This window comes from Cynocephalus volans, chromosome 1 (assembly GCF_027409185.1).
Source record: "Cynocephalus volans isolate mCynVol1 chromosome 1, mCynVol1.pri, whole genome shotgun sequence".
Classification (NCBI taxonomy): Eukaryota; Metazoa; Chordata; class Mammalia; order Dermoptera; family Cynocephalidae; genus Cynocephalus; species Cynocephalus volans.
Window position 1 is genome coordinate 295,546,768 of NC_084460.1, and position 27,469 is coordinate 295,574,236.

Consider the following 27,469-nt stretch of genomic DNA (forward strand, 5'->3'; position numbering starts at 1 on the left):
TCACTGGACACAAACAGGAGCCAGAAAAAGAGCAGAGAGCTGCTGTTGGGGGGGAAGTAAGAGAACTAGGATTCTGGAGCCAACCTACATGAAAGGGTTAAAGCCAAGTGCTCCCTGCAGAGTGTGCTGCTGGTGAGCCCTGGGTGCATCTTGGCATGCACATATCTTCCAACTGTCCTGTCAAGGTGGATCTCTAGTGGGGGTAACTTCCTCCCCAAGGGAAGATTCAGCCTCACCTGCAGTGGTGGACTGAGCCGGGATTTGTCAACAAACCCCAGGAATGGTCCGTGTAGGTGGGTTGTTAATTTTATTTTAGCTTTGCAGAGGTCTCAGAGGGTTCAAACATGATAGGAGAATCCTCTGGCATTGTAACAGACAAGCAGCAATGCCTGGGCATGGCAGAGACCCTTGTTGACAGCAACCCCACTGCCAGGGAAGAGGTGAGAGTTAAGAGCCTTGCAATGTGTCCTTGGAACCTGCAATGCCAGTCCCTTTCTGGAAAAGGAGGCTTTGGTAGACTGACGATAAAACTCAAATATTTCCTGAGACAAATTCCCAAAATACAAGGCTTATTTAATTTATTTTCCTTTTCATTTCTTTGATTCCTCTAATGCAGAATTGTTGCTTAATGATAGTGCCTGTAATCTCACATTGCAGTACACGCATGATCTTTCCACAAGGCAAGGTCACAACCTACTCTTGTCTGGAAACCACACAAGTAGGTATCTCAGCAAGTGCTTCTCAGTTATCATTACTATTGTTCTTCTGAGTAGATCATTGGCAGTGAGTGTAATTTTCTATTCATGTGTGAATACATGGCCTCTCGTGGGGCTGGTTTTGTGCCTGTACTTCTTCCTCCTGCTGGATCACACGGGCTTAGGATCCAAGCAATGGGATTGCTCTGTGCTGCAGTTACACGATGGCTCCTGCAATTGTGACCAGCCCCCTTCCTGTGTGTGTACGTCTGGTGCTGACCAGTGGCCTGGCCAAGGAAGGCAAGCTGCTGGTGGTACCCCTGGAGGGGAGCTGCTGGTTTACCATGAGTTTGATTGTGTAGAAACTCATGCACAGAGAGCACGAGTTGTTCTTATTCACAGCAGCAGTGAGTTGGCACCTGGGAAAGATGACTGAACTGTACAGAAAAGACTTATTCAAACTCTTACACTCTGGAAGATTTGGGCAACGAGTTTATGGTCTTCGCCAACAATGAATGGAAAACTCAAGGAGAAATTTTATTTTTTATATTAATGAGCTCACACAAGAGTATTTTTGAACTTTTGTTTTCACATTGTAGGAGCTTATTTAACGATAGGAAATTAGTCGAATACTCATAAGTGAGTTCTTTTGATGCATTGCTCCTTTATCCATTTGACATTTGTGGCTTGATTGTTGCCAAACATTTTTCACTCCTGTCTGTGGTCTTTGCCATTGGAATATTTTGCCATCATCTTGAAGAAGGTATGCAGAGTCCCGGTCCTCTTATTGACGTTCCAAGAGGTTTCTCAGGGTTCTCAGATGTCATGACCTTCAAGGAGAGAGTATGGAACCACATTTTCCACTTGGTGGAGCAATTATTTTGCTCCATATTTTTGCAAAGTGCCTTAGATTCTGCCTCTGAAATTCTCTAAACACCTGTGACAGCATCTGGTCTCTTTAGCCATACATCCATTTAGTTGTTCCGAACTGACTTTGTTTTGGAATATCCCAGACCTGTGATGCCCAACATGTTCTTTATTGGTGGCATCAACTGCAGTCCCTGCAAGCCACTGCCTCAGGTGAGTTATCCCTCCTTTGGCACAGGAAGAATAATCTGGCTTGGACATCAAATAAAAAGATTTCTTACTGAAGTGTTATTTGTGATTGATAGGTGTCGCATTTGGAATTCCTTGTGGTTTAATGAATTATTTAGTGCTAATTCATATAATTGCGGTCTAGCACATTTTCTAGGGGTGCCCTCGATACGTGTATGTGTATGCAGTTGATATAAGGGTATATGATATTCAGGCTGCAGTTTTTAATACCTTTTTTGGAAAAATACTGAAAAAACATATTAAGAAATGAAGTCTTCCTTTTCGCTGATCTTGTGCTACCCCTTCAGGAAAATACTCTTAGCATTTTCCAGTGTTCTTCAATTTTCTTTGTCTATTGTAACTTCTCCCACCTATTTGATGAAAATAAAATCTAGGGTATGGCTGGACATATTGTTCTTCCCCTTGCATTTTAATCTCTTGCCAGTTAATCATAGATGCGTTCATAGACCAGCACGCAACAGATGTGACTCACAGTTTTAACAATTGCATAAATGTCTTTACTTTGAATGCACCGTTGTTTTTTCAACCAACAGGTATTGATATATATTTAGGCTTTTTCCACTTTTTGCTTTTATGAACAAGAGTGTACTAACGTTTGTACTTTCTTTAAATTCATGCCTTTCCATATTCTTGCTCTTATCTCAGTAGGCCAGAGTCCTAGGAGTAGGGTTGTTTGGTTAAATGATATGCACATATTACATTTTAATAAACTTGACAGGTGCTTTCAAAATATTGGACAAGAATACATGAGTTCTGTTTTTTCTATACACTTTCTATCTCTAGATGTTGTCAAACTTTAAAGTTTTCTTGGCAAAAAATTCCATGTAGATGCTTCAGGTTTTACTTTCTATTTTATATCTATGAAAATACAGGCATACGTAATTCACAAAAGAGAAATATATATCAGTATACCTTTTTTTTGCCTTTTGCATGTCCTCTTTGTGAATTACATATTTACTAAATTTCTTTAACCATTTTTGATAGGGCTATTTGTCTTTTTATAACTGATTGGTATAATCCTCTTGAGTACTCGGAATACTAACAGTTACTTCCTTACATGTGCTGCAAATCTCTCTTCCTAGGCTGTTCTTCATCTCTCGTCACACAGGATTTTCAGTTTTCGGTAGTCAAGCTGGTGATCTTTTTCTTTAACGGTTTCTGGGTTTCAGCTTCTTTATGTCTTCCCAAGCCTGAAGTATAAAAACATTTTCTCCATATTATGCTTTAATGTTTTTAATTCTTTTAATGTTGACAGTATTTTGCTTTTACAATGAGAAGTTCCATCTATACAGTGTAAGGATCTAAATTTACTTTTTTTCTCAATGGATATTTCATTGTCCTGACACCATTTAATAAAAAAATCCATTCTTTACCCATTGTATTGCAATGCATCTTCATCATATTTTAAATTTCTATATTTATTTGCATCTGCTTACGAACTCTCAGTTTTATCCCACTGACTTATCTATCTATCCATGTAGCAGTAGGATATTGTGATAATATTAGCATTCTAATAAATTTGAATGTCTGAGAGGACAAAGCCCATTGTCTCTGTTCTGTTTTGTAAATATTCTTCATGCTTGTTCCATCTAATCTGTTTGATAAAATTTAAAATTGTTTTGTCAAGTTGCAAAAAATAAAAAGAAGCCACTGGAGCTTTTAAAATATTACATTAAATGTTTTTATGAATTCTAGAAAGATGGGCATGGTTTTGCTGTAAAGTCTTCCTATTCAGGAATTTGTTTCCCTTTTTATTCATATCTTTTCTTCTGTCCATCAATAAAATCTTGCACTTTATGTGTTTTATCTTTCTTATTATAATTTATTCCTAGTCACTTTATTGTTTTTGAAACTATTCTGCACAGTGGAATTTTCCCATTTCTATTTGGAATTGGTGATGTGTCATTGAAGTACATTTAAATTCAATTAAATGAAATTAATTAAAGTAAATAAATTTTTGTACTTTTATGTCATATATAGCCTTTTCACTAATTTCTCTCATTAGCTTGTAAGATTTGTAAGTTGTACAGCATCATCTGCAAATAATTGCCTGCACCAATTTATATACCATTTATTTTGTTTTATTTTGGCATGTGCCTTCAAAACATTGTTGAATAACATGCTTGTTATAGCCTGCTTAACTGAGATTCAGACATTGAAAAAGTCTTGAGAAATACAAATTAAGATTCTTGGCAAATGCACAGTCACTAAATTCAGGTGAAACACCCATTGTCATATCTCAGTGTAGTATTTTATTAGAAACAGACTATGCATTTTAACCTATTGTTCTGGCTTCTTACAAGATTCAGTAGACTTTGTAAGTGCTAGGATTTAAATGTGTTGGAAACATAATCCCCTGTGCATTCGTGTTGGGAGTTGGGGCCTAATAAGAGTGGTTAGGTCATGAGGGCATGTACTAACATCATTATCACAGAAGAAGGTTTATTAGCATGAGAGTTGGCTTGTGATAAAGGCGAGTTCATACCCTTCTTGCTGTCTTGCACGTGTAGTCTCTTGCCCTTCTGACTTGCTCCATGGTATGACACACAAGAAGGGCTTTGCAAGATGCAGACCCTTGATCTTGGACCTCTCAGCCTCCAGAACAGTGAGACAAATAATCTGTTGTTTTTAAGTTACCTAGCCTGTAATATTCTGTTATACCAGAAAAAAAGAAACCGAGAGAGTAACAGAATCATATTCTCCCACATACTGGCAGATGTTTGCTGAAAGAATGAATTTTCAACCACTTGAAAAAGTGAAATGGTGCTCTTTGTAGAAAACAGAGAGACTACAGTTTCATGCCTGTCAAAATTAGGCATGGCATTCTGCTCTTGGCAAGACCAGCCAAGGAGATGCAAGTTGCAGTACTCTAAGAGGCTGAGCCTGGTCAAAGGACTTCTCTCTCCTTTATCCTCTGTCAATTACAGAGCCAAGGACCACCCAGGCGTCATCAACACCCTCACCCTCTACGCACGGGAGGGGCCCTGCAACTTCCCAAACTGACATTGACTTCAGTGTGGCTTAGTGGGTTACTCAGAGAAGTTTAGAGATGTAGAAAGCTATATGTGATGTTATATCACTTTTCATATGTCTATATCTATAAAATTTGAAACTTATTGAAACATGTACGTTTATGGATGTTCCATTATATGTATATATATAAAAATATATGACATATATGCTTTTATACTCATATCTATTCAAGAATATATATGCATGAAAATTATTATATATATGAAAAATTGTATATTTATGTATATATTTGTAAATGTAAATGCAAAGTAAGCAAAATTGTGAAAGAAGAATTCAGATCCCATAGAAGGCCCTTTGACAAAGAGCGTTGGATACAGCAGAATCACAAAATTAAATTTTTACCAGAATATTTATGGACATTGTATGTTCCTCCTTTCTTGTTTCAGATGGGCAGGGTATCTCCTGGAAGAACATACCGTTTGTTGTACCTTTTTGGAGAACGGGAGTCGTAATCTGAATCTCATCGGTCTGATGAGAAGAAAACATTGCTTGATGATAGAGTGTGTGTTTGTGTGCAGTGTCTCAGGCCCTACTTACAGGACTTTCCTTAGGGCCTCCTGTGTCAAAACTTCCTTGCATCTATCAAGGCGAATTGTATTAGGGATGAAATTAAATACTTTCACAGGTATGGCCGATCATAATTTAGGAAAACATTGAAAGAGTTTAAATGGAAAAAAAAAATCAGTCCGTTTCAACTTTTGGAGAGTTCCAGGAGAATTGATTACTATGTCCAGCTGGTCTCTAATCCCTCAGCAGACGTGAGTGGGCTTGGTGGTGGTGCAGAACGATGTGCAGTGGGCTCTTATTTCATTACTCACGATTAAAGGTCCTTCAGATAACAAACATCTACTGAGAGGCTCTGTGTGCCTGCCTGAGTGCCGGGGTCATGTTCATATCAGTAGACATGGCTTTGCCTGCTGGAAGCTGGATGTCTAATGGAAGGCGGACCTTGATCAGTTACAAGCTGTGAAACACACTTTGAAACAAAAGTAAAGGGCGTGAATAGAACTGATAAAGGGGCCTTGCCGGGTGAGGAGTAGCTGGGGGAGCAGAGTGTGAAGCAGAGCACGTGGCAGGAGCAAGTATGAAGACAAATGTCATGAATTCCTTCATGTTTGGAACACACGTGTTCTTCCCCTTCCCACCGTGTCGCAGGATCTCTTTAGTCTAATGAACAAGGGCATGTGGAAGTCCCAGTTTATGTCTCTTCTGATGAGAAGTCCCTTTCTTCTGGCTTATTTAGTGCCCAGTGCCCCTCCCCACTGCCTTCAGCTCTTGGGACCACCACCCATGTCGCTGCACTTCCCCCATGGGAAGTCAGAGACACAGGCCACTGCAGATATCCGGCAGGGCAAGCCATACTTCCCTGCACTGTCCTGTTCCAACTATGGGTGATTCAGGAACGTATTGGACCTGCCCCGTGTCAGAGTACACTGACTTCTGCAGCCTCCACCCGACAGCCCATCAAATGGAGTACATTAACCCCATATCCCACATCACACATGCTGTCTAGGTAACGTGATGAGCTGAGCGTCGTGGATTAATTGACATGGTGATGTGTTTTTATAGCGGTTTAAGAAAATATTTATTAATTTTACCTATACATATTAGTATGCTCGATTCAGCAAGTTTCCATTTTGATGTATGAAACATTTTGCAGGTCTTTTGAAATCTCATAGGTCCTAACCCTACTGCTTCTGGGTTGTGGATGGCTGAAGGTTCTGGATAGTGAGCACCCAAGAAGTCAGCCCCTCTACAGGGTCAACTTTCCAGACAGCCCGCTGCTTTGCGTGTGACATCACCCCCATTGCCCACTGTAGCTCTCCCCTCTGCTCAAAATGCTCCACTCAGTTTTTGGGAAATCTGCTCCTTATCTGCAGAGATTGGTTTCATCCCAGGATCTCCCCCCTTCACCCCCTTGTGTCTGTCCCAAGCCTGAGTCATCTGGTCTGCTGTAATCCGTGAGAAAAAGTGGCCTTTGCCTAGACACTCAGGTGAATGGTGACTCCTAAGGACACCCTGAGTCCCACAGCACCAGTCAGGGCAGGCCTGGGCTCCAGGAGAGCTGCCCTTTAGGTACCATCAGGGTGGCAGATTTTCCAGATTGCTCTTCCTAGTGTCCAGTGCAGAAACACACACATGCACACACACACACACACACACACACACACACACAGATCATTCTCAAAACAGTATAGTCAAAGTCACAAGGAGGAAGAGAATGTTTGCTAATACCACCTTATACTGAGAGTTGTCATTCTGTTATCTTATGTGTAGTGGTGTTAGTTTCTTTCCCTGATCTACTCTCTCCATCCCATGTCTCTGTGGGTCTGCTGGGATGAGAACAGGACCTGCAGACAAGCCACAAGATGTTCAGAGCAAGGATCTACTAGGAAGGGCTCAGACCAAGGTTGTCAACACACCAGGAGTCTAGAAGAAAGACGTGAGGTTTGTAGCAGCTCATGCTTCTATCTCTGCATGCTTGCTTAAGCCATTCTTCTCCAGATGGACTGTTCCTGGAAGGAACCCTCCCTAGCTTCTGCTGGCCACAGAGAAGCCCTTTGAACACCTGGCTGGTATTTCTGCTGTGAGAACCGCAGAGGCTGGGCCATGAGGCAGCCCCAGATGTTCTAGAACCACATAGCCCAGCCCTGTCAGGGCCTTCTCATCACCCCTGTGCGCCTCGTCATCTGTCCCCAATGGTTCCGCATGTGCCAGATCCCCGCAGGTGCCTCTACACCCTTTTGTGTGCCGCTGGGGTCCTCACTTCTTCCCCAGAGTCTCACACAGTCTTGTATGAGAAAAGAGCCTTTCTGTTGAGGCCCTTCTCCTCTGCCATAGGGGCTCGAATCCAGGCCAGGTGCTGAGACACTCTCTACGTTGTCTTTCTTTCTAATAGTTCAGCTCCCTCCATCCCGTGGCTAACCTCTTTTCTTTTTGTGGGCTCACGTGTCAAAATACCTCAAATTTATAAGATAATTTAGCTTCATATTTTGTTATGAGCAGGGCCATTGGAGTGTTTTTGCGGTCAAACGGGAAATGGACAGCGTGTGACAGTGCTTAGTGGACTATCAGGGGAGACTATGGCCCTACGCCTCTCTTCCTTGGACCGTGGATCAACAGGGCTGAGACTGTCTCTCTGCAAGGTGATAAGAACAACGTGGATTTCTTGTATCATTCCTGGGGGAGCATTTTCCCAGAAAACTTGATCTCAGTTCCACAGGACTAGTTTTTTTTCCCCAAGTTTCCTTCTCTTGTGTTCCAGAATCTACATACTAGTTTTCAGATGGGTATGATTTTGTCCCAGGGGTAAACATCTGGAGATATTTTTGCTGACGCTAAAGTTTGGTGATGGGTTGATCCTGTCATCTAATATGTAGAGGCCAAGGATGCTGTTAAAAATCCCGCAATGCTTAAGAAATATCCACACACCCACCCATTCCAAAGAAAGAACTATCTGGCCCCAGATGTCAGTTGTGCTGAAGTTGAGAATCTCTAATGTGAATAGGTGCCAAGTGAGTTTCAGTGACATCTACCCAGCAAGACCCCCTGCCAGCTGTTATGAGGGCCGGCAAGGATCCTCTCAGCCGTTCCCCTACAGGGTTCTCTACAAGCTATGCTCATTCAAGGTGAAATCTCAACATTTTTTGATTGAACTGAGGTTTGATTCTAGGTAAGTCATGGAGACGAAACCTCAAAATGCCAAGTCATTCTTAATAGACACTTAAAAATACATGGCTTAGGACAATGACCACAAAGCCTCTACTGTTCTTTTCTCTTTCACAACCCTGTGTTTATCTTTATGACTAGTTATCTTGGAGATTACCAGACATGTGGAACCTTTGTCAGCCTTTTGTTAATAGTTAGTTACCTAGAAAGTGGGTAAATGCTGGATGAGTTAGGTTAAAATAATATATTCAGCGTGAGTATCCCAAAGACTCGAAACGTGGCTGATTAATAATTTAGGCAACTCCAGGAGAATGAGATTAGATATTGGTTTTTTTTTTTTTTTTTTTTTTTTTTGGTGGATGGGGGTTAGTCTTGTGGACAGTACAGGGTTTGAACCCTGACTATTGGTGTTATCAAATGCGGGGTTTGTTTGTTTTTTTTGAAGACTTTATTGAGGTATAATTCACCTAGCAATACGTTCACTCATTTCCATGGTTATTGTATTCACTGATTTGTACAACCGTTACCGCAGTCAACTTTGGAACATTTTCATTCATAGCCCAGATATACCCATTCCTGTTATCACTCTTCATTTTTTCGTGCCCCTACCGCTGCCACCATTGATCTATATACTGTCTCTATGGACTAACCTGTTCTGGATATTTCATAGCAATGGGATCACACAAAATGTGGCTCATTCTTTTCTCTTCACATAAGATTTTCAGGGTTGATTTGTGTTACAGCATAACTTTTTATAGCTGATAATATTCCGTTCTGTGGATAAATGACACTTTATTCATCTACTCATTAGCTGATGGACAGTTTTGTTTGCACTTCTTGGTTATTATGAATAAAGCTGCTGTGAACACTCGTGTGCAAGTTGTGTGGACATTTGTTCTTACTTCTCTTGGGTATACACCTAGGTGTGGAATTGCTGGGCTGTGCGGTAACTGTACAGTTAATCATTTGAGGAACGGCCAGACTGTGTTTCAGAGTGGCTGCACCATTTCTTTTTATTGTGGTAAAATACACATAAAATAAAGAGTTGCCATTTTAAAGCCTGCAATTCAGTGGCATTAGTACCTCCCAACGTTGTGTACTATCACCACTCTCTTGTTCTAGAACATTCATCACCCCCATAAAAACTCACATGCCTTGAAAGCAGTCATTTCTCATGGTCCCTTCCCCTGACCTGGGCAACCCCTACCTGCTCTCTGTCTCTATGGATTTGCCTATTCTGGATATTTCATGTAATGAAAATCATATGTTACATGGCTTTTTGTGTCTGCCTTCTTCATGTAACATGTTTTCGAGGTTCGCCCTCATTTTAGCATGTATCAGAACTTCATTTCTTTTTATGGTTGAATAATATTCCATTGCCTGAACATACAACGTTTTGTTTATCATTCTTCAGTTGGACATTTGGGTTGCTATGTTTTGGCTGTTGTCAATAGTGTTGCTATGGGCATTTGTGTACACGGTTTTGTTTGAAGACATTTTCACTTCTTTGAAGTATATACCCAGGAGTGTAATTTTTGGATAATATGGTATTACTCTGTTTAAATTGTTGAGGAACCAATGAACTGTTTTTCACAGTGGCTGCACCATTTCACATTCCTACTAGAGGTATGAGGGTTCCAGTGTGTCCACATCTATGCCAGCACTTGCTATTTTTCATTAAAAAAAATTTTATAACCATGTTAGTTGGTATGAACTGCCATCTCATTGTTTTCATTTCCATTTCCCTAATGACTGTTAATGTTCAGCATGTTTTCATGTGATTCTTGTCAGTGATACTTGTATATGTTCTTTGGAGAAATATCTAAAAATATAAACAATACAGGAAGTATGCTTTCTTTTCTCATGGGTAAATTCGTAGGAATGGAATAGCTGGGTTATATGATAGATGTATCTTTCTCTGTTTAAGATCAGTATCCGCAAGTGGTTGTTCCACTGTACAGTCCCACCAGCAACATGTGACGGGTCCAGGTCTTCCACATACTCATGAACACTTGTAATTATCAGTCTTTTTCACTTTAGCGATTCTAAAGGGTGTGTAATTTAAGTTGCGGTGTTCATTTGATTCCTTTGGCCACTAGTGATGTTGAGTGTCTTTACATGTGCCTGTTTGCCATCTGTATATCTTTGGCGAATGCGTGTTCAAATCTTTGCCCATTTCAAATATTGTTTTTTTGTTTTCTCATTATGGTGTTTTGGAAGTTCTTTATATGTTCTTGATGCAAGTCCTTTAACAGATAAATGCTGTGCAAATATTTTCTCCCAGTAGATTGATTTTTTAAAAATAATTTCTTATTTTAGAATAGATTAAGATTTGCAGCAAGGATGCACAAAACAGTACTGAGATTTCCCATTTACCCTGCCCCCAGTTTCCCCAGTTCTTTAATCTTATAAACTATGGCACACTTACTGACCTTCACACTTATCACAAGGCCACGCCTTGCTTTTCTGCAGAAACTCTCATAATGGCCGTGGTTGAGCGTCTTCCCTCTCTCCTGTCCCTTTTGCCTCCTGGTACTTCGAGTTGGCAAGTGTACAAGGCATCACTTTACCACAGCCCCAACATCCGATCTTATATTACTCTGGCACACATCACAATAATGATAGAGAATGATGAACTAATTCTGTATTTTACTCAGATTTCATTAGTTTTTACTGAATATTCTTTCCCTTTTCCAGAATCCCATCCAGGATACCACATTACATTTAGTCATCATGTCTCCTTAGGCTCCTCTGGACAGTGACAGTTTCTCAGACTTTCCTGCTTTTGATGACCTTGTTGGTTTTGAGGAAGGCTGTTCTGGCATTCTGTAGAATGTTCTTCAGTTGGGGTTTGTCTGATGATTTTATATCTTGGTTAGACTGGGATGATAGGTTTTTGGGAGGAAGACCACAAAGGTAATGTGTTTCTTGCTTTCTTGCTTAAGGACATCCAATTGTTGAAAACACTGTCCTTTTCTCCACTGAATTACCTCAGCACCTTTAAAAAAAATCTGTTGTCTGCAACGACATGGATGGACGTAGAGAGAATTATATTAAGTGAAACAAGTCAGGCACGGAAAGAGAAATACCACATGTTCTCACTTATTTGTGGGAGCTAAAAATAAATAAATAAATACACACACACACACACATACAAAAAACGGGGCAGTGGGGAGGGAAGAAGACAGAAGAATTACAATTCCTTGAAGTTGATACGACAAGCGGACATAAAGGACATTGTTGGGAGGGAGCGGGGGAGAGGGAGGAGGAGGGAGGTTTCGCTAATGGGCCACAATAATCAACCACATTGTATATAAACAAAATAAAATAAAATTTGGAAGAAAAAAAAAAGTACAAATTAAAGCCATAATGAGATATTGCCTCATACCGGTTAGGATGGCTGTTACTATAAAGACAAGAGACAAGTGTTGGCGAGGATGTGGAGAAAAGGGAGCCCTAGCCCACTGTTGATGTGAATGTAAATTAGTACAGCCATTATGGAAAACAGTATGGTGGTCTCTCAAAAAATTAAAAACAGAACTTCCATATGGTCCAGCAATGCCACTGCTGGATATGTATTCAAAGGAAGTGAAATATTGTGTTGAAGAAATATTGTGTTGGAGAAATATCTAAAAATATAACCAATACAGGAAGTATGCTTTCCTTTCTCATGGGTAAATTCGTAGGAATGGAATAGCTGGGTTATATGATAGATGTATCTTTCTCTGTTTAAGAACAGTATCCCCAAGTGGCTGTACCACTGTGCAGTCCCACCAGCAACATGTGACACTCCCATGTTTATTGCAACAGTATTCTGCAACAGCTATCTGCACTCCCATGTTTATTGCAACAGTATTCCCCATAGCCAAGATACGAAATCAACCTGTGTCCATCAACAAATGAATGGATAAACAAAATGTGGTATATATACGTAATGGAATCCTATTCAGAGTTAAAAAAGAAGGATATCCTGTCATTTGTGACACTGTGGATGAACCTGGAGGACATTATGCTAAACGAAATAAGCCAGGCACAAAAGACAAATACAGCGTGATCTCACTTACATGCGGAATTTTTAAAAGTAGAACTCACAGAAGCAGAGAGTAGAATGGTAGTTACCAGGGGTGGGGTTGGTAGGGAGAGGACTGGGGAGATGTTGGTCAATGGATACAAAGTTTCAGTTAGACAGGAGGAATAAATTCAGGAGATCTGTTGTACAACAGGGTAGACTATATATGGTTAATAACATTGTATTGTTGAAAGTTGTATATTTAAAAATTGTTAAGAAAGCAGATTTTAAATGTGCTTACCACAAAATGGATAACTATGTGAGGTAATCAATACATTAATTAGCTTGATTTGGACATTCCAAATGTATACGTGTATCAAAACAGTATAAATACATACAATTTTTATTTGTCAGTTAAAAAAAAGTAAATAAACTTAAAAAAAGAAAAAAAACCTGTTGTCAATATATCTGTGCTTTTATTTCTGGACTTTGTATTTTATGCCATTGATCTATTATTGAAATATTTGATTAGTACAGCTTTGTGATGTGTTGGGAAGAGGTAATATTAGCCCTCCAGCTTTAATTTTTCAAAGTTGTTTTGGTTTTTCTAGGTCTTGAATAGGTCCATATGACTTTAGAATCCATTTGCCAATTTCAACCAAAAAGTCTGCTGAGAGTTTTGTTGGGAGTGTATTGAATTCATAGATCTATTTGGGGTAACTAATATCTCAAAAATGTTGTGTTATCCAATTTATAAAAATTATGTATCTTTTTATTTATTTAGTTTAGAAATCTCTTCAATGTTTTCTAGTTTTCAGTGTACAGTCTTTCACATCTTTTGTCAGATTTATCCCTTTTATTGGGTTATGCAATTCATGAAATAGATACATCTTTTATTTATTTAGGTCTTTTGAAAAAATATCTCTCATGAATAGTTTGTAGTTTTCAATTTCTAAGTATCTATTTTGTATCTTGGCACCATCCTAAATTTACCCTTTGTTGAGGGGATTTTTGTAGATTCTGTTGGAATTTCTACCTAGGGAAACATGTTGTCTGTAAATGAGACAGTATTACCTTTTCTTTTGGATCTGGATGCTTTTTATTTCTTTTTCTTGTCTGATTGCACTGGATAGAACCTCTAGAACCGTGTCAAGTAGAACTGGTGAGAGCAGCCATCCTTGACTTGGCTCAAATCTGAGGAGTAAAGCATTCAGTCATTTAGCATTGAACATAGTGTTAGCTGTGGGTTTTTCATAGATGCTCTTTATTCAGTTGAGAAATTTCCCATCTTTTCTTAGTTTGCTGAGAATTTTTATCAGGACTAAATTTTGGATTTTGTCAAATATTTTTTCTGTTCCTATTGGGATGATTTCATTGTTGTACTTTTTCTATTTATTTTTATGTTGTACTACTTTGACTTATTTCTGTGTTTATTTTTGATGATATTTAAAATTTTAATTGAAGTAAAACTCACATAACATAAAATTTGCCAACTTAATCATTTTTTGTTTTGATTTCTTTTATTTGTACATACTTGTGGGCTACCTTGTATTGTTTCAATACATGCATATCATGTGCAGTGGTTCACTTAGGGTTCACTTAGGGGTAGATAGCTTACTCAGTTCTTAAACATATATTTTTCTTCTTTGTGATGATTCCAGTCAAGATTCTCTTTTCTAGCTATTTAGGAATATAGAATACAATAGTATCAGCTCTAGTCAGCTGAGAGCACCAGAGCTGCTGCTTGCCATCTACATGTCACTTTGTGCCATTGATCTATCTCTTCTCCCTGAACCCAACCCCCGCCCTCCTTCCCTTCCCAGCTTCTGGTAACCATTATTGTACTTTGTCCATCAGTGAGAACCATCTTAAGCATTTGTAAGTGTACAGTTAAGGATCAGGTCATTCACACTGCTTTGTAACAATCACTACCATGCACATCCAAAACTTTTCATCTTCCCATCAGAAAATCTGTATCCATGAACCAGTAATTCCCCGTTGCCTCCTCCTCCCTGTTCCTGGCCCTGCCATTCCATTCTTTGATTTTTACGAATTTGAGTATTTTAGATGCCTCATATAAGTGGAATTCTCCAGTATTGTCTTTCTGTGATTGACCAATTTCATCCAGTATAGTATCCTCACAGTTCATCTCTGTTATAGCAAGTGTCAGAATTTCCTTTGCTTTTAAGGCTGAATAATATCTCTTTGTACATATTTCCCACATTTTGCTTATCCACGCACCTGTCAGTGGACAACTTGGGCTGCTTTTGCATCTTGGCTATTGGGAATAATGCTGCTAAGACCATAGCTATGCAATCTGGATGGATATTGTAATGTTAAGCCAGCCTTGCTTTTCTGAGATAAACTCCACTTGGTTATCATGTATAATCTGCTCACGTTTTTAAATATTAATTGATTTGATTTGCTAAAATTTGGTTTAAAATTTTTTCATGTATGGTCATGAGGACCTGCAGTTTTGCGTTCCTGTCATGTCTTTCACTGGTTTTGTGTTGTAGTAATACTGCTCTCCTGGAATATATTAGGATCTTCCCTTCCATTTCCTGGCATACATTGTGGGGAATTGGTAGTATTTCTTATATTAATGTTTGGTAGAGTTCATCAGTAAAGTCATTTGGGCTTGATGTTTTATATGCAAGAAAGTTTTAATTACAAATTTAGTTTACTGTAAAAGATATAGTTTATTTCTATTCAGGTTGTTTATTTGTTCTTGTGTAAACCCTGGTAGTTCATGTCTTTTAAGGAATTTGTCCACTTCATCTATGTTGCAGAATCTGTTCACACAAACTTGTTTGTGATATTGTCACTTTTATATTAGCAGAATCCAAAGGGATATTACCTCTCCCATTACTGATATTGGTGATTTCTTTCTTTCTTTCTTTCTTTTTCCTGATCAGTTTGGCTAGAACTTTATCAACTTAATTGATCTTCAAGAACCAGGTTTTGGTTTCATTGATTTTCTCTCCTGTTTTTCTAGTTTCCATTTCATTTATTTCTACTTGAAGGAAGCCTCTGGGGCAGGTGGATCACTCACTGCCATTTTGAGATTTCAAAGAAAACCTTCTGAATGTGCCCCAGCCACCAAGATAAATGGCGACTAAAGATGTATCTATCAATAAGGTGTTCTGGAGGGAGCCATCTCATTTATGCTCCTAACAGGGATTATGCCTCTAGGTTGACTGTGGAATCCTTCAGTGAATGCTCCTCAGACTGTGAGCTGACCTTTACCATTGGGCTTGCCCATGAAGGAATCTAGAAACCCTGCATAATGTAATTCAGTCCAATGCCACAAACATTCTTCTTGTACTTTCTGTGTGTAAGGCATAGTGTGGGTACTGTGGAAGGAGAGTTAAAACACGAAAAAGGCTCATCCCCCGACCTCAAGGAGAGCTCAGGAGAGTGTGGGGACACATATGCAGATTTGTGGTGGGGGGCACAGACCAACTGGGACAAGCCCCAGCAGAGGTGTGAACCCCTGTTTAGAATGTGGAGTCACAGAGGAGAGGGAGGCGTCTGTGCAGAGTGCTCTGGCAAGCATCGGGCAGGTGACTCCCCACTGCACAATGACATGTCTAGGGATAGCAACTTAAAGTACTGTAGATGACAGTCACATGTCTTCAAACCCCTGGAATGTTCCACGTAGGTGGGTTGTCAGTCTTATTTCAACATTTCAGAGGATTCGGACATGAAACTAGAATCCTCGTGGAAATGGAACAGACAAGCCTCAACGCCTTTGCATGGCCGCGACGCTTGTCAACAGCAACCCCGCTGCCAGGGGAGAGGTCAGTGCTGAGGTTCTTGTAGTCTTCCTTGGAACCTGGGATGCCAATCCCTTTCTGGACAAGGAAGCTTTGGTAGCGTGATGATAAAACCCAAATTTTCCCTGGGACAAATGCCAGATGTACATGCTTTAGTCAAATTTACTTTCCTTTTTATTTGTCTGAGTCCTCAAATCCAAAAGCATTGCTTAGTAATCTGCCTGTAAGCTCACATTGCAGTACAGGCATGATTTCTCCACAAGGAAAGGTCACAATCTACTCTTGTCTGGAAACTGCACAAGTATGTATGTCAACAAATGCTGCTCATTCATTATTGTTCTTCTGGGTAAGTCATTGGCAGTGAGTGATATTTTTTATGAATGTGGGAATACACGCCCTTTTATTGGGCAGGTTTTGTGCCTGTACTTCTTCCTCCTGCTGGGTCACACGGGCTTAGGATCCAAGCAGTGCGATTGCTCTGGGCTGCAGGTACGTGATGGCTCCTGCAATTGTGACCGGCCCCCTCCCTCTGTGTGTGTGTCTGCTGCTGACAGGTGGCCTGGCCGAGGCAGGCAAGCTGCTGGTGATGCCCATGGATGGGAGCCACTGGTTTACCATGCGTTCGGTTGTGGAGAAGCTCATGGATAGAGGCCATGAGGTGGTCATAGTCATGCCAGGGGTGAGTTGGCACCTGGGAAAACTGTCGAATTGGACAGTAAAGACGTATTCAACTTCTTACACTCTGGAGGATTTGGATCACAAGTTCATGGTTTTTGCCAATGATCAATGGAAAACTCCAGCACAAAGTGTATTTTCTGTGCTCATGAGTTCAGCCTACAGTTTTATGGAATTGTTTCATTCACATTGTAGGAGTTTGTTTAATGACAGGAAATTAATAGAATACTTGAAAGAGAGTTCTTTTGATGCAGTTTTCCTGGATCCGTTTGACATGTGTGGCTTGATTGTTGCCAAATATTTTTCACTCCCATCTGTGGTCTTCGCCAGGGGGATATTTTGCAATTATCTTGAAGAAGGTGCACAGAGCCCCAGTCCTCTTTCTTATGTTCCCAGACTTTTCTCAGGGTTCTCAGATGTCATGACCTTCAAAGAGAGAGTACAGAACTACATTTTCCACTTGGAGGAGCAATTATTTTGCCCCATTCTTTTCAAAAGTGCCTCAGACATTGCCTCTGAAATTCTCCAGACACCTGTGACAGCATCTGATCTCTTCAGCCACACATCCATTTGGTTGTTACGAACTGACTTTGTTTTGGACTATCCCAGACCTGTGATGCCCAACATTTTCTTTGTTGGTGGCATCAACTGCAGTCCCTGCAAGCCACTGCCTCAGGTGAGTTATCCCTTCTTTAGCACACGAAGAATAATGTGGCTTGGCCCTTGAACAAAGAGATTCCTTACTGAGGTGAGATTTGTCATTTATAGGTGTCACAGTTGGTATTTGTTTTTGGTTTAATGAATTATTTAGAGCCAATCCATTTGATTGTGGGCTGGCACATTTTCTAAAGCTGCCCTCATTGACATGTATGTGTATACCATTGGCATAACTGTATTTCATCTTCAGGCTGCATTTTGAATACTGTTTTTAGAAATATACTGAAAAACACATTAAGAAATGAAATCTTCCTTTTTGGTAATCCTGTGCTACCCCTGCAGGGAAAAGTTCTTATCATTTTCCAATGTTCTGAAATTTTCTGTGTGTGTTGTACCATCTCCCACCTATTTTATGAAAATAAAATCTAGTGTCTGGCTGGACATATTATTCTTCCCTTGCATTTTCCTCTTGCCTGTTGATTATAGACGTGTTCATAGGCCAGCATGCAACAGATGTGACTTGCTCTCTCAACAAGTGCATAGAAGTCTTATGCTGAATGCACTGTTGTTTTTTCAACCAACAAGTATTGAAACAGGCTTTTTCCATTTTTTGCTTTTATGACAAGAGTGTAGTTACATTCTTAGTTACTTCTTCTTTTTCATATATTTCCATATTCTTGCTGTTATCTCAATGGCCAGAGCCCTCGGAATAGAGTTGCTGGGATAAATGGTATGCACATATTAGATTTTAATAAATTTGACAATTTGCTTTCAAAATATTGAGGATTCTCACAGTTTGGTCATCAGTATATGAGAGTTTTAGTTTTTCTATACCCTCCTCAGCTTCAGATGTTGGGAAGCATTTAAATTTTATTTTCTGGGCAACAAAATTCTGTGTAGCTGCTTCAGTTTTTCTTTTCTTTCTATGATAATATGAGCCTATGTAATTCACTAGAGAAAATGCAATCGCCAATACATAAATACATATATTTCTGGCCTTTTGCATGTCTTCTTGTGAGGTAAATATTCACATTCTTTAACCATTTTTTATAGGGCTGTTTGTCTTTTTATAACTAACTGCTATAATCCTCGTGAGTATTAGGAATATTAACAGTTAGTTTTTCACACGTGCTGGAATTCTTTCTTCCTTGAGTCTTCTTCCTCTTCAGCCATATAGGATTTTCACTTTTGGGGAGTAAATTGTGAGCTTTTTCTTTAATGGTTTCTTTATTTTGACTTTGTTGGGTCTTCCCCAACGTGAAATATATGAACACATTCTTAATATTATGTTTTAGTGTTTTTAATTCTAATGTTGACAGTATTTCTTACAGTGAGAATTTCAATCTATATGGTTTAAGGATCTAAATTTATTCTTTCCTCAATGGATAGTTCATTGTCCCAACACCATTTAGTAAAAATCCATTCTTCAGTCATCGAATGGAAATGCATCTTCATCATATTTTAAATATCACCATTTCTTTCCATCTGCTTATGATCTCATAATTTTTTCCCACTGACTTATCTATCTATTCATGCACCACTACCACATTTTGATTACGTGAGCTCTGTAGTAAGTTTGAATATTGGGAAGGCAAATGCCATAACTGATGTTGTTTTCTTTTAAGTTCTCTTGGTATTCTTAAAACTTATTATCTTTGAAAAAATTTAAATTGTTTTGTCTAGTTCCAAAAAATAAAAACAAGTCATTAGGGCTCTGTTAATATTAAATTAAATGTCCCTGTTAATTCTAGAAAGACTGTCATGCTTTTGCTATTAAGTCTTGCTATTCAAATATATGTTTCCCTTTTTATTTATTCACATTTTGTTTAATGTCCTTTAATAACATTTTGCTCATTATATTAACATTTTATCTTTGCTATTAAAATTTATTCCCAGGCATGTTGTTACTTTTGAAACTACTGTGTGAAGGGCAATTTTTCCACTTCTATTTTATACTGGTTATTGGTAATTAAAATACATTAAAATTAAAGTAAATTAGATTTTACACATTTATCTTTTATGTAGGTATATCACTGATTTCTCTCATTAGTTTGTAAGATTTATTAGGTGTACAGTATCATCTGCAAATAATTCCCTGCTGAAGAGTTTATACCACTCACTTTGCTTTATTGGAGCATATAGCTGTAAGCATTATTGAATAACATGGCTATTGAAGCCACCTTAACTGAGATTCAGTCTCTTGTGATTAAAAAGTCTTGACAAATACAAGGTGAGATTCCTGGGAGATGCACAGTCACTATATTCAGGTGAAACACATGGTGTGTTATGTCAGTCTATTATTTTATTAGAAACAGTCTATGCATTTTCAATGGCTCCTTCACCTCTCTTCCTTCGGCTTCTCATTTCTTGGGCCCCAGGTTGTGTGCAGTGCCAAAGGTGTGGCCTGGCAGGCCTCACGTGAGTGGGTTCTGATGTGCGTGACTAGCTCTGGGCAAGCCTGTTCTTGTGATTCCAGGAAATTCCTCTCACTGGGACAGCCTAGATTCCACACCCAGAAGTGTGTGTAATCTGCGTAGCTAGTCCTTGAAATTGTTTTCTGAAGTGTGGACAGTCTGTGGGATGGAGACCTTAACCTTTGGGGTCTGCACGAACTCTGGTTAGTGTCAGAATTGGATTGAACCCAGCTGGTGCTGGAGAATTGGTCAGTGAGGGAGAAAATCTGCGCACATGTGGTCACAGAAGTGTGGTTCTGTGTTGTGAGCGTGGAGTCCTATACAAAAGAAGGCATTTACTTTCCTTATACACGTGTAAATAGAGCTAATGACCAACTTCTCAAAAAGGAACTCATGGTGCTTTAAGTGTCCCTGTTTCCTCACTGAATCCCACCAGCTGAAAGGAAAATGAAAATGAAGTGTGAGAATTCAGTGCATAAGCAAACAACAGCTTGTTCATTCATTCTGGAAACATTCACTGAGGTCTGTTAAATGCCAAGCATGCTTCTAGACACTGGGGATCCAGCAGAGAACAAGACAACATAGTCTCTGCCCTCAGGGTGCTCCCATTAGTTGGACAAGACACATAATAAATAAACAGAAGGTTGGATGGTGATGAATAAGGTGGGAAGGGGTTTCAGAGTAATGGGCTGGGCTATTTCTTAAGGTGCTGGTCAGGGCAGATCTCTTTAGATGACACTGACCAAACCTGGAATGAAAGGAGGACTAAGCCTTGTGGACGTCTGGGGCAGAGTTGACATCTTGGTTTCTATCATCATCTAGAGCAGCAGTTGGAACACTGTAGCACTCGGGCCAATCTACGGTGCTCCTGATTTTACCAATAAAATTTTATTGGAACACATATATGCCCTTTTGTTCAGTGTTGTCTGTGGTTGCTCAGAGATCAAATGGCCTCCCTAATCTGACATAGTATTTCATCCTTTACAGAAAAAGATTACTAATCTGTAACGTAGAACAGAGGTTCTCATAGTGTGTCCAGGAATGTGGGGGAACCTTTGAGACACTTTTGGGTGTAAATGAGGTCCCACTATGTTCATAATCATACTAAGACACTTAGTAGATCTCTTAGGAGATCTGACTCTCACCTAGGAAGCCAGACTTTGAAGGGACTTGCAAAAATGTAAAACAGTGTCACTCTTCTGACTCATTTTTATTTATTTTGTAAAACATAGTAGGTGACAAGCTGCTGGTGGTTCCTCAGCGTTGTCTGTGGTTGCTCATTTGCTACAATGGTTGAGTTGAGTCATTACCAAAGCGATCAAATGGCCAGCCTAACCTGATATATTTATTATTTCATCCTTTACAGAAAAAGTTTTCTAATCTGTAATCATAGTGTGTCCAAGAACATTAGGGAATCCCTGAGACACTTTTTGGTTATATGTGAGGTCCAGCTATGTTCATAATCATACTAAGACATTAGTTGCTTTTTCCACTCTCGTCTTCTCATGAGGGTACAGTAGTGTTTTCAGAGGCTACATGGTGTGTGATATTATGAAGTTGAAGGAAGAAGCGCATAGGAGATTTGGCTCTCACCTAGGAAGCCAGACATTGAAGGGACTTGCAAAAATGTAAAACAGTGTCACTCTTCTGAATCACTTTTATTTATTTTGTAAAACATAGTAGGTGACAAGATCCTAGCAGCTCCTCAGGTTGGAAGCCACTGGCTTAGTATGAAGGATATAGTGAGCTTCTCAATGTTGGGGGCAATAATTTGTGGTGTTGGCACCAGAAATCTATTTGCTTTTCTGAGAATCCCCATAGCATACAAGATAAGTGTATCCTGTGCTGTATGATCAAAAAGAGATGGAGAACTGTTACGGCTCCTTTGGAAACCATCACTTTGCTGGAGACCATTTCTGACTGCTATTCTGAAGCAGTGAGGAATAGCTGACTGTTGCGGACATGTATTTTATCAACTTCCAGAGCCTCCCGAAGGATGCAGCCACCCTGAACTTCCTCGAGGAGAGCAAGTTTGATGCTCTTTCACAGACCCAGCCTTACAGTGTGGTGTTATCCTGGTGGAATACCTGGGCCGGCCCTCGGTGACCTCTTCAGGGGCTTCCTGTGCTCCTCACCCTGTTAGAGCCATGCACACCTTGGAGCCCTGTCACGGCCACATCTGTGGCTCTGGAAATGAGCAGATCCTCTGTGCCCAGCCTGAGCTAGGTCTAGGAAACCTCCCTCTCTGGCCCCAGGGATCCTTCCCGGGTCCCCATTATATTAGCAGAGTAAGAACAAAGGTGTAGGGGCTACAGGCTTGGATTGGAGTCCAGCCATGTGGCTGGGGCAGGTGGTAGCTTATTTCTGAGTGTTCATTTCTCCCTCTGTGAAATAGCAGCACACAGGAAGTTATGGCAGGGGCAGGTAAGGTCAAGGTCATGGGAGATCTCTGAAAATGTAAACGCAGCAGAAGTTGGACTTCAGGCTATAATAATAGGATTGAGGACCGTCAGACAGGAAGGTCTCTCACTCAGTAGAGCAAACTGAACCTTCTAGAAGTTGAGTGAACTGCCTAAGGCCACAACTGCTGTAGCTGGTTGAGGCACTAGCCTGTATGGGGACCTTCCACATGCGTGACCTTGGGGCTTTAATGCTCTGCTCTAACCAATTAGAGTCGTTTTTTATAACTCAGAAATTTTGTTGATGGGGTGATACTGTCATCTAGTAGGTATAGGCAGGTGTTGCTGTTAAAAATCCTGCAATGCATGACAAATATCCACCCACCCACCCACTCCCAGGAAAGAGCTATCTGGCTCCAAATGTCAATGTTGCTGAAGCTGAGAATCTCTGATCTGAATAAATTTCAAGTATCAGTGGTATCTGCTCAGGAGGACCCCCAGCCAGCTGTTATGGGGGCAGCAAGGATCCTCGGAGCTCATTTAATTTTCCTAAAGAAGTCTCTACAAGTAATGCTCGTTCAAGCTGAGATGTCAACATTTCTTGGTTGAGCTAAGGTTTGATTTTAGGTAAGTCATGGTGACAAAACGTCAAAATGCCACATCATTCTTAGTAGACACTTTATAAAATACATGGCTTAGGTCAATGACCACAATACCTCTAATGTTCTTTTCTCTTTCACAACCCTGTGTTTATCTTTGTAACTGGTTATCTTGGCGATTACCAGACATGTGGAACAATTGGCAGCATTCTGTTAATAGTTAATTATTTAAAGAGTGGCTAAATGCTAGAGGATTCAGGTTAAAAAAATACATTCAACATGAGTATCTAAATGACTAGAAACGGCTGATTAATTAAGTAACTCTAGGTGAATGACATTAGATTTTTTTTTTTTTTGATCTGCTGGACAGTAAAGGGATTAAACCCTCGATCTGTGTTATCAAAAGTTTCAAAAGTTTTTAAAAAACCTTTACATACCGATAAAATTCATTCATTTCAGTGGTTTTTATTATACTCACTGATTGTGCAACCATCACCACAATCAATTTTGGAAGATTTTCAGTCATCTCCGAAGTATACCCATTCCTATATCATTCCTCATTCCTTCCTGCCCCCACCCCCTGTCCCCATGTATCTTTCTGTCTCTATGGATTTGCCTACTCTGCATATTTTGTAGAAATGGAATCACACAATATGTGGCTCATTTTTTTCTCTTAAGATTTTCATGGTTCAACCGTGTTATAGGATAACTGTTGATTGTTCTATAATATTCCATTCTTTGGATAAACCACACTATATGTATCTACTCATTAGGTGATGGACGTTTAGGTCGTTTCCACTTCTTGCTTATGATGAATAAAGCTGCTGTGAGCAGTCATGTACAAGTTGTGTGGACATCTGTTTAAATTCTCTTAGGTGTACACCTAGGTGTGCAGTTGCTGGGTTGTGTGGTAACTGTAAGGTTAATCTTCTGAGGAAATGCCAGACTGTATTTCAAAGTGTCTGAACTGTTTATTTTTATTGTGATAAAATGCACACAGAATAGGGCCGGCCCTGTGGCGCACTCGAGAGAGTGCTTGCGGTGCTTGGGTGCGCAGCGAAGCTCCTGCCGCGGGTTTGGATCCTATATAGGGATGGACGGTGCACTCACTGGCTGAGCGCGGTGCGGATGACACCAAGCCAAGGGTTGCGACCCCCTTACTGGTCACAAAAAAAAAAAAAAAAAAAAAGGCACACAGAATAAAATTTACCATTCTGAATCTTGCAGTTCAGTGGCATTATTACACTCGCAACGTTGTGCACTATCACCACTCTCTTGTTCGAGAACATTCTTCACCCGTATAAAAACTCACATGCCTCGAAAGCAGTCATTACTCATGCTCGCCTCCCCTGCCCTGGGCAACCCCAACCTGCTCTCTGTCTCTATGGATTTGCCTTTTGTGGATATTTCATGAAATGGAAATCATACATGATGTGGCCTTTTGTGTCTGCCTTCTTTACTTAGCATGTTTCAAGGTTCACCCACGTTTTAGCATGTTTCAGTGTTTTATTGGTTTTTATAGCTGACAATATTCCATTGTCTGAACATCCCACATTTTGTTTATCCATTCATCAGCTGATGGACATTTGGGCTGCCACTTTTTGGCTACTGTGAATAGTGCTACTATGGGCACTTGTGTACGAGTTTTTGATGACATTTTCACTTCTTTGGGGTATATACCCAGGAGTGTAACTGTTGAGTCATATAGTAAATCTTTGTTTAAACTATTGAGGAACCAACAGTGTTTTTCACAGTGGCTGCCCCATTTCACATTCCTACTAGCTGTGTATGAGGGTTCCACTTTCTCCACATCTTTACCAACACTTGTTTTTTTTTTTTTTTTCATTTTTTTCAAAAAAGTATAACTATCCTAGTAGGTGTGAAGTGCAGTCTCATTGTTTTTATTTCCATCTCCCTAATGACTATTGATTTTTCACCGTCTTTTCACATACTTATTGCTTTTGTATATTTTCTTTGGGGAAATGTCTATTCATGTCCTTTGTGCATTTTAAAATTGTTTTTGTTGTTGTTGAATTATAAGACTTGTTTACTATTCTGGACACAAGTTGCTTATCAGATATATGGTATACTTTTTCTATTTTGTGGCTGTTTCTTTCCATTTTTTTTTTTTTGAAGGTGAGTGGTATGGGGACCCGAAACCTTGACCTTGGTGTTTGTATTAGTCCGTTTCTTTTGCTTATAACAAAATACCTGGAACTGCATAATTTATAAAGAAACAATATTTATGCCTTTCAGTTTCAGAGGCTGAGAAGTCCACAGTTCGGGGAACACATCTGGTGAGGTGCCTGTCCTGGCAGTGATTACAGCGACTCAGGGTACACATGGTGAATATGGTAGAGCAGAGAGAAAGAGTAACCTCCTCATTCACTCTCCTTTTAAAGCCACCAGAACCACTCCCATTAGTACAAGAATTGATTGATCCATTCATGAGGGTTCAGTCATCACAAGCTAGTCACCTCCTCAAGGTCTCACCTTTCTATTACCATAATAGGATTTCCCAACCTCAAGAGTTACAGTGGGGAAAAGATTTGGGAGGACATTCAACCCAAGGCAGTATTATGAGCACCACGCTCTAACCACGTGAGATAACTGGCTAGCACTCGTTCACTTTTCTGACAGTGTCTTTGAAGCACAACGGTTTTAAATTAGATTAAGTACAATTGCTCTAGTTTTTCTTTTGTTGATTGTGCTTTTGGTGTCATATTTAAAAAATATGGCCAAATCCAGGGTCAGGAAGATTTATATCCATGTTTTCTCCTAAGAATTTAATAGTTTTGGCTCTTATATTTAGGTCTGTGATTCACTTTGAGTTTATTTTTGTGCATGGTAGAAGGTAAGGGTCCACCTTATTTTTCGTTTCTTTTTTTTCTTTCTTTCTTTTTTTTTTTTTTTGACTGATTTATAATGAGTTTTCCTAGCACCATTTGTTGAAAAGGCTGTACTTTCCCCTTTGAATTGTCTTAAGTCTCTTGGAGAATTTCATTTGCCTGTAAATGTGAGGGTTTATTTCAGGACTCTCCATTCTATTCCATTGATTTATGTGCCTGTCTTTATTGCCAGTATCTCACTTTCTTGATTCCTACAGCTTTGTAGTAAGGTTGAAATTGGGAAGTTTGGATCCTCTAAAGTTGTTAATCCTATTCAAAATTATTTTAACTATTTTGGGTACTTTGAATTCCCATAGGAATTTTAGGATTCGTGTGACAAGTTTTGTAAAAAATGCCAGATGGAATTTTGATAGTAATTGTGTTGAATCTGTAGATTAATTTGAGGGATATTGCATCTTAACAATAGTAAATCTTCTGATTCATGAACACAGGAGATTTTTCTGTTTATGTAGGTCTTCTGTAATGTCAGTCAATATTGTTTTTCACTTTTCATTGTAAAGTCTCTCACTTTAAACAAATTAAATCTATTTCTAAGTATTTTATTTTATTTGATGCTATTTCCAATGGAATTGTTTTCCCTTTCTCTGTTTCTTTTACTTTTTTCTTTTTTCTTTTTCTTTTGTTTTTGGTGTCTGTCCAGTATGGGGATCTGAACACTTCATCTTGGTGTTACACTGGAATTGTTTTCTTAATTTTAACTTCGGACTCTTCATTTTTAGTGTATAGAAACACAATCCATTTTTTAAATATTGAACTTGTACCCTGTAAACTTGCCATATTCGTCTATATGTTCTAATTATTTTTTAGTGGATTTCTTGAGATTTTCTATACACAGATCATGTCATTTACCAATAGACATAGCTTTACTTCTTTGTCCCCAAACTGGATGAAGTTTATGTCTTTTTTTTTTTTTTTTTTGTCTAATAGCGTTGTCTAGAACCTCTAGGACAATGTTGAATAGAAGGGGAAGAGAGGACACCCTTTTCTTGTTCCTGATCTTAGCGGGAAAGCATTTAGTGTTTTACCATTAAGTGTTAACAGAGATCTTTTTGTAGACGCCCGTATGACCAGATTGAGGAAATTCTCCTCCATTCCTAGTGTGTTGAATGTCATAGTTTGTTTAAACAAAATACCTGAGACAGGGTAATTTATAATGAACAGAAATATAATTATCACCGTTCTGGATGCTGGGAATGGTAAGATAAGGCAGTGGCAGTTTGATGTCTGGTGAGGGTCTGGCCTCTGCTTACAAGATGGTGCCTTGAACAGTGCATGCTCCAAAGGGGAGATATGTTTTATCCTCATCTTTCAGATGTTGGATGAGAAAAACAAAGTCCCTTTATCAATTCCTTTTGTGATGGCAGTTTGAGCCCTCACGACTCAAACCCCTCCCTAATGGCCTCACCTACCAATGCTGTTGCATTAGGACTGAGTTTCCAACACATGAGTTTTGGGAGACATACACACAGTACCATTGCAAAACGCACATGAGGTGTATTGCTCCGTTTGGGTTTCTAG

The 27,469-nt window shown here is 39.5% G+C and overlaps 2 protein-coding genes and 1 pseudogene across 2 annotated transcripts in view; all 3 read left to right on the plus strand.

Moving 5' to 3' along the window:
• Nucleotides 1-27,469, plus strand: part of LOC134372958 (UDP-glucuronosyltransferase 1-6) — a 253,422-nt gene that overhangs the window by 36,691 nt on the left and 189,262 nt on the right. The window lies entirely within an intron of this gene.
• LOC134389730 (UDP-glucuronosyltransferase 1A10-like) lies at nucleotides 920-6,239 on the plus strand (annotated as a pseudogene).
• On the plus strand, nucleotides 16,795-17,700 carry LOC134386165 (UDP-glucuronosyltransferase 1A10-like). The gene has a single exon (XM_063108221.1). The coding sequence runs from the start codon at nucleotides 16,795-16,797 to the stop codon at nucleotides 17,698-17,700; it is 906 nt and encodes a 301-aa protein (XP_062964291.1).

Bases quoted from the DNA above. Each gene is read 5' to 3' on its own strand.
- LOC134386165 (XM_063108221.1), top strand. From the start codon at position 16,795: ATGGCTCCTGCAATTGTGACCGGCCCCCTCCCTCTGTGTGTGTGTCTG.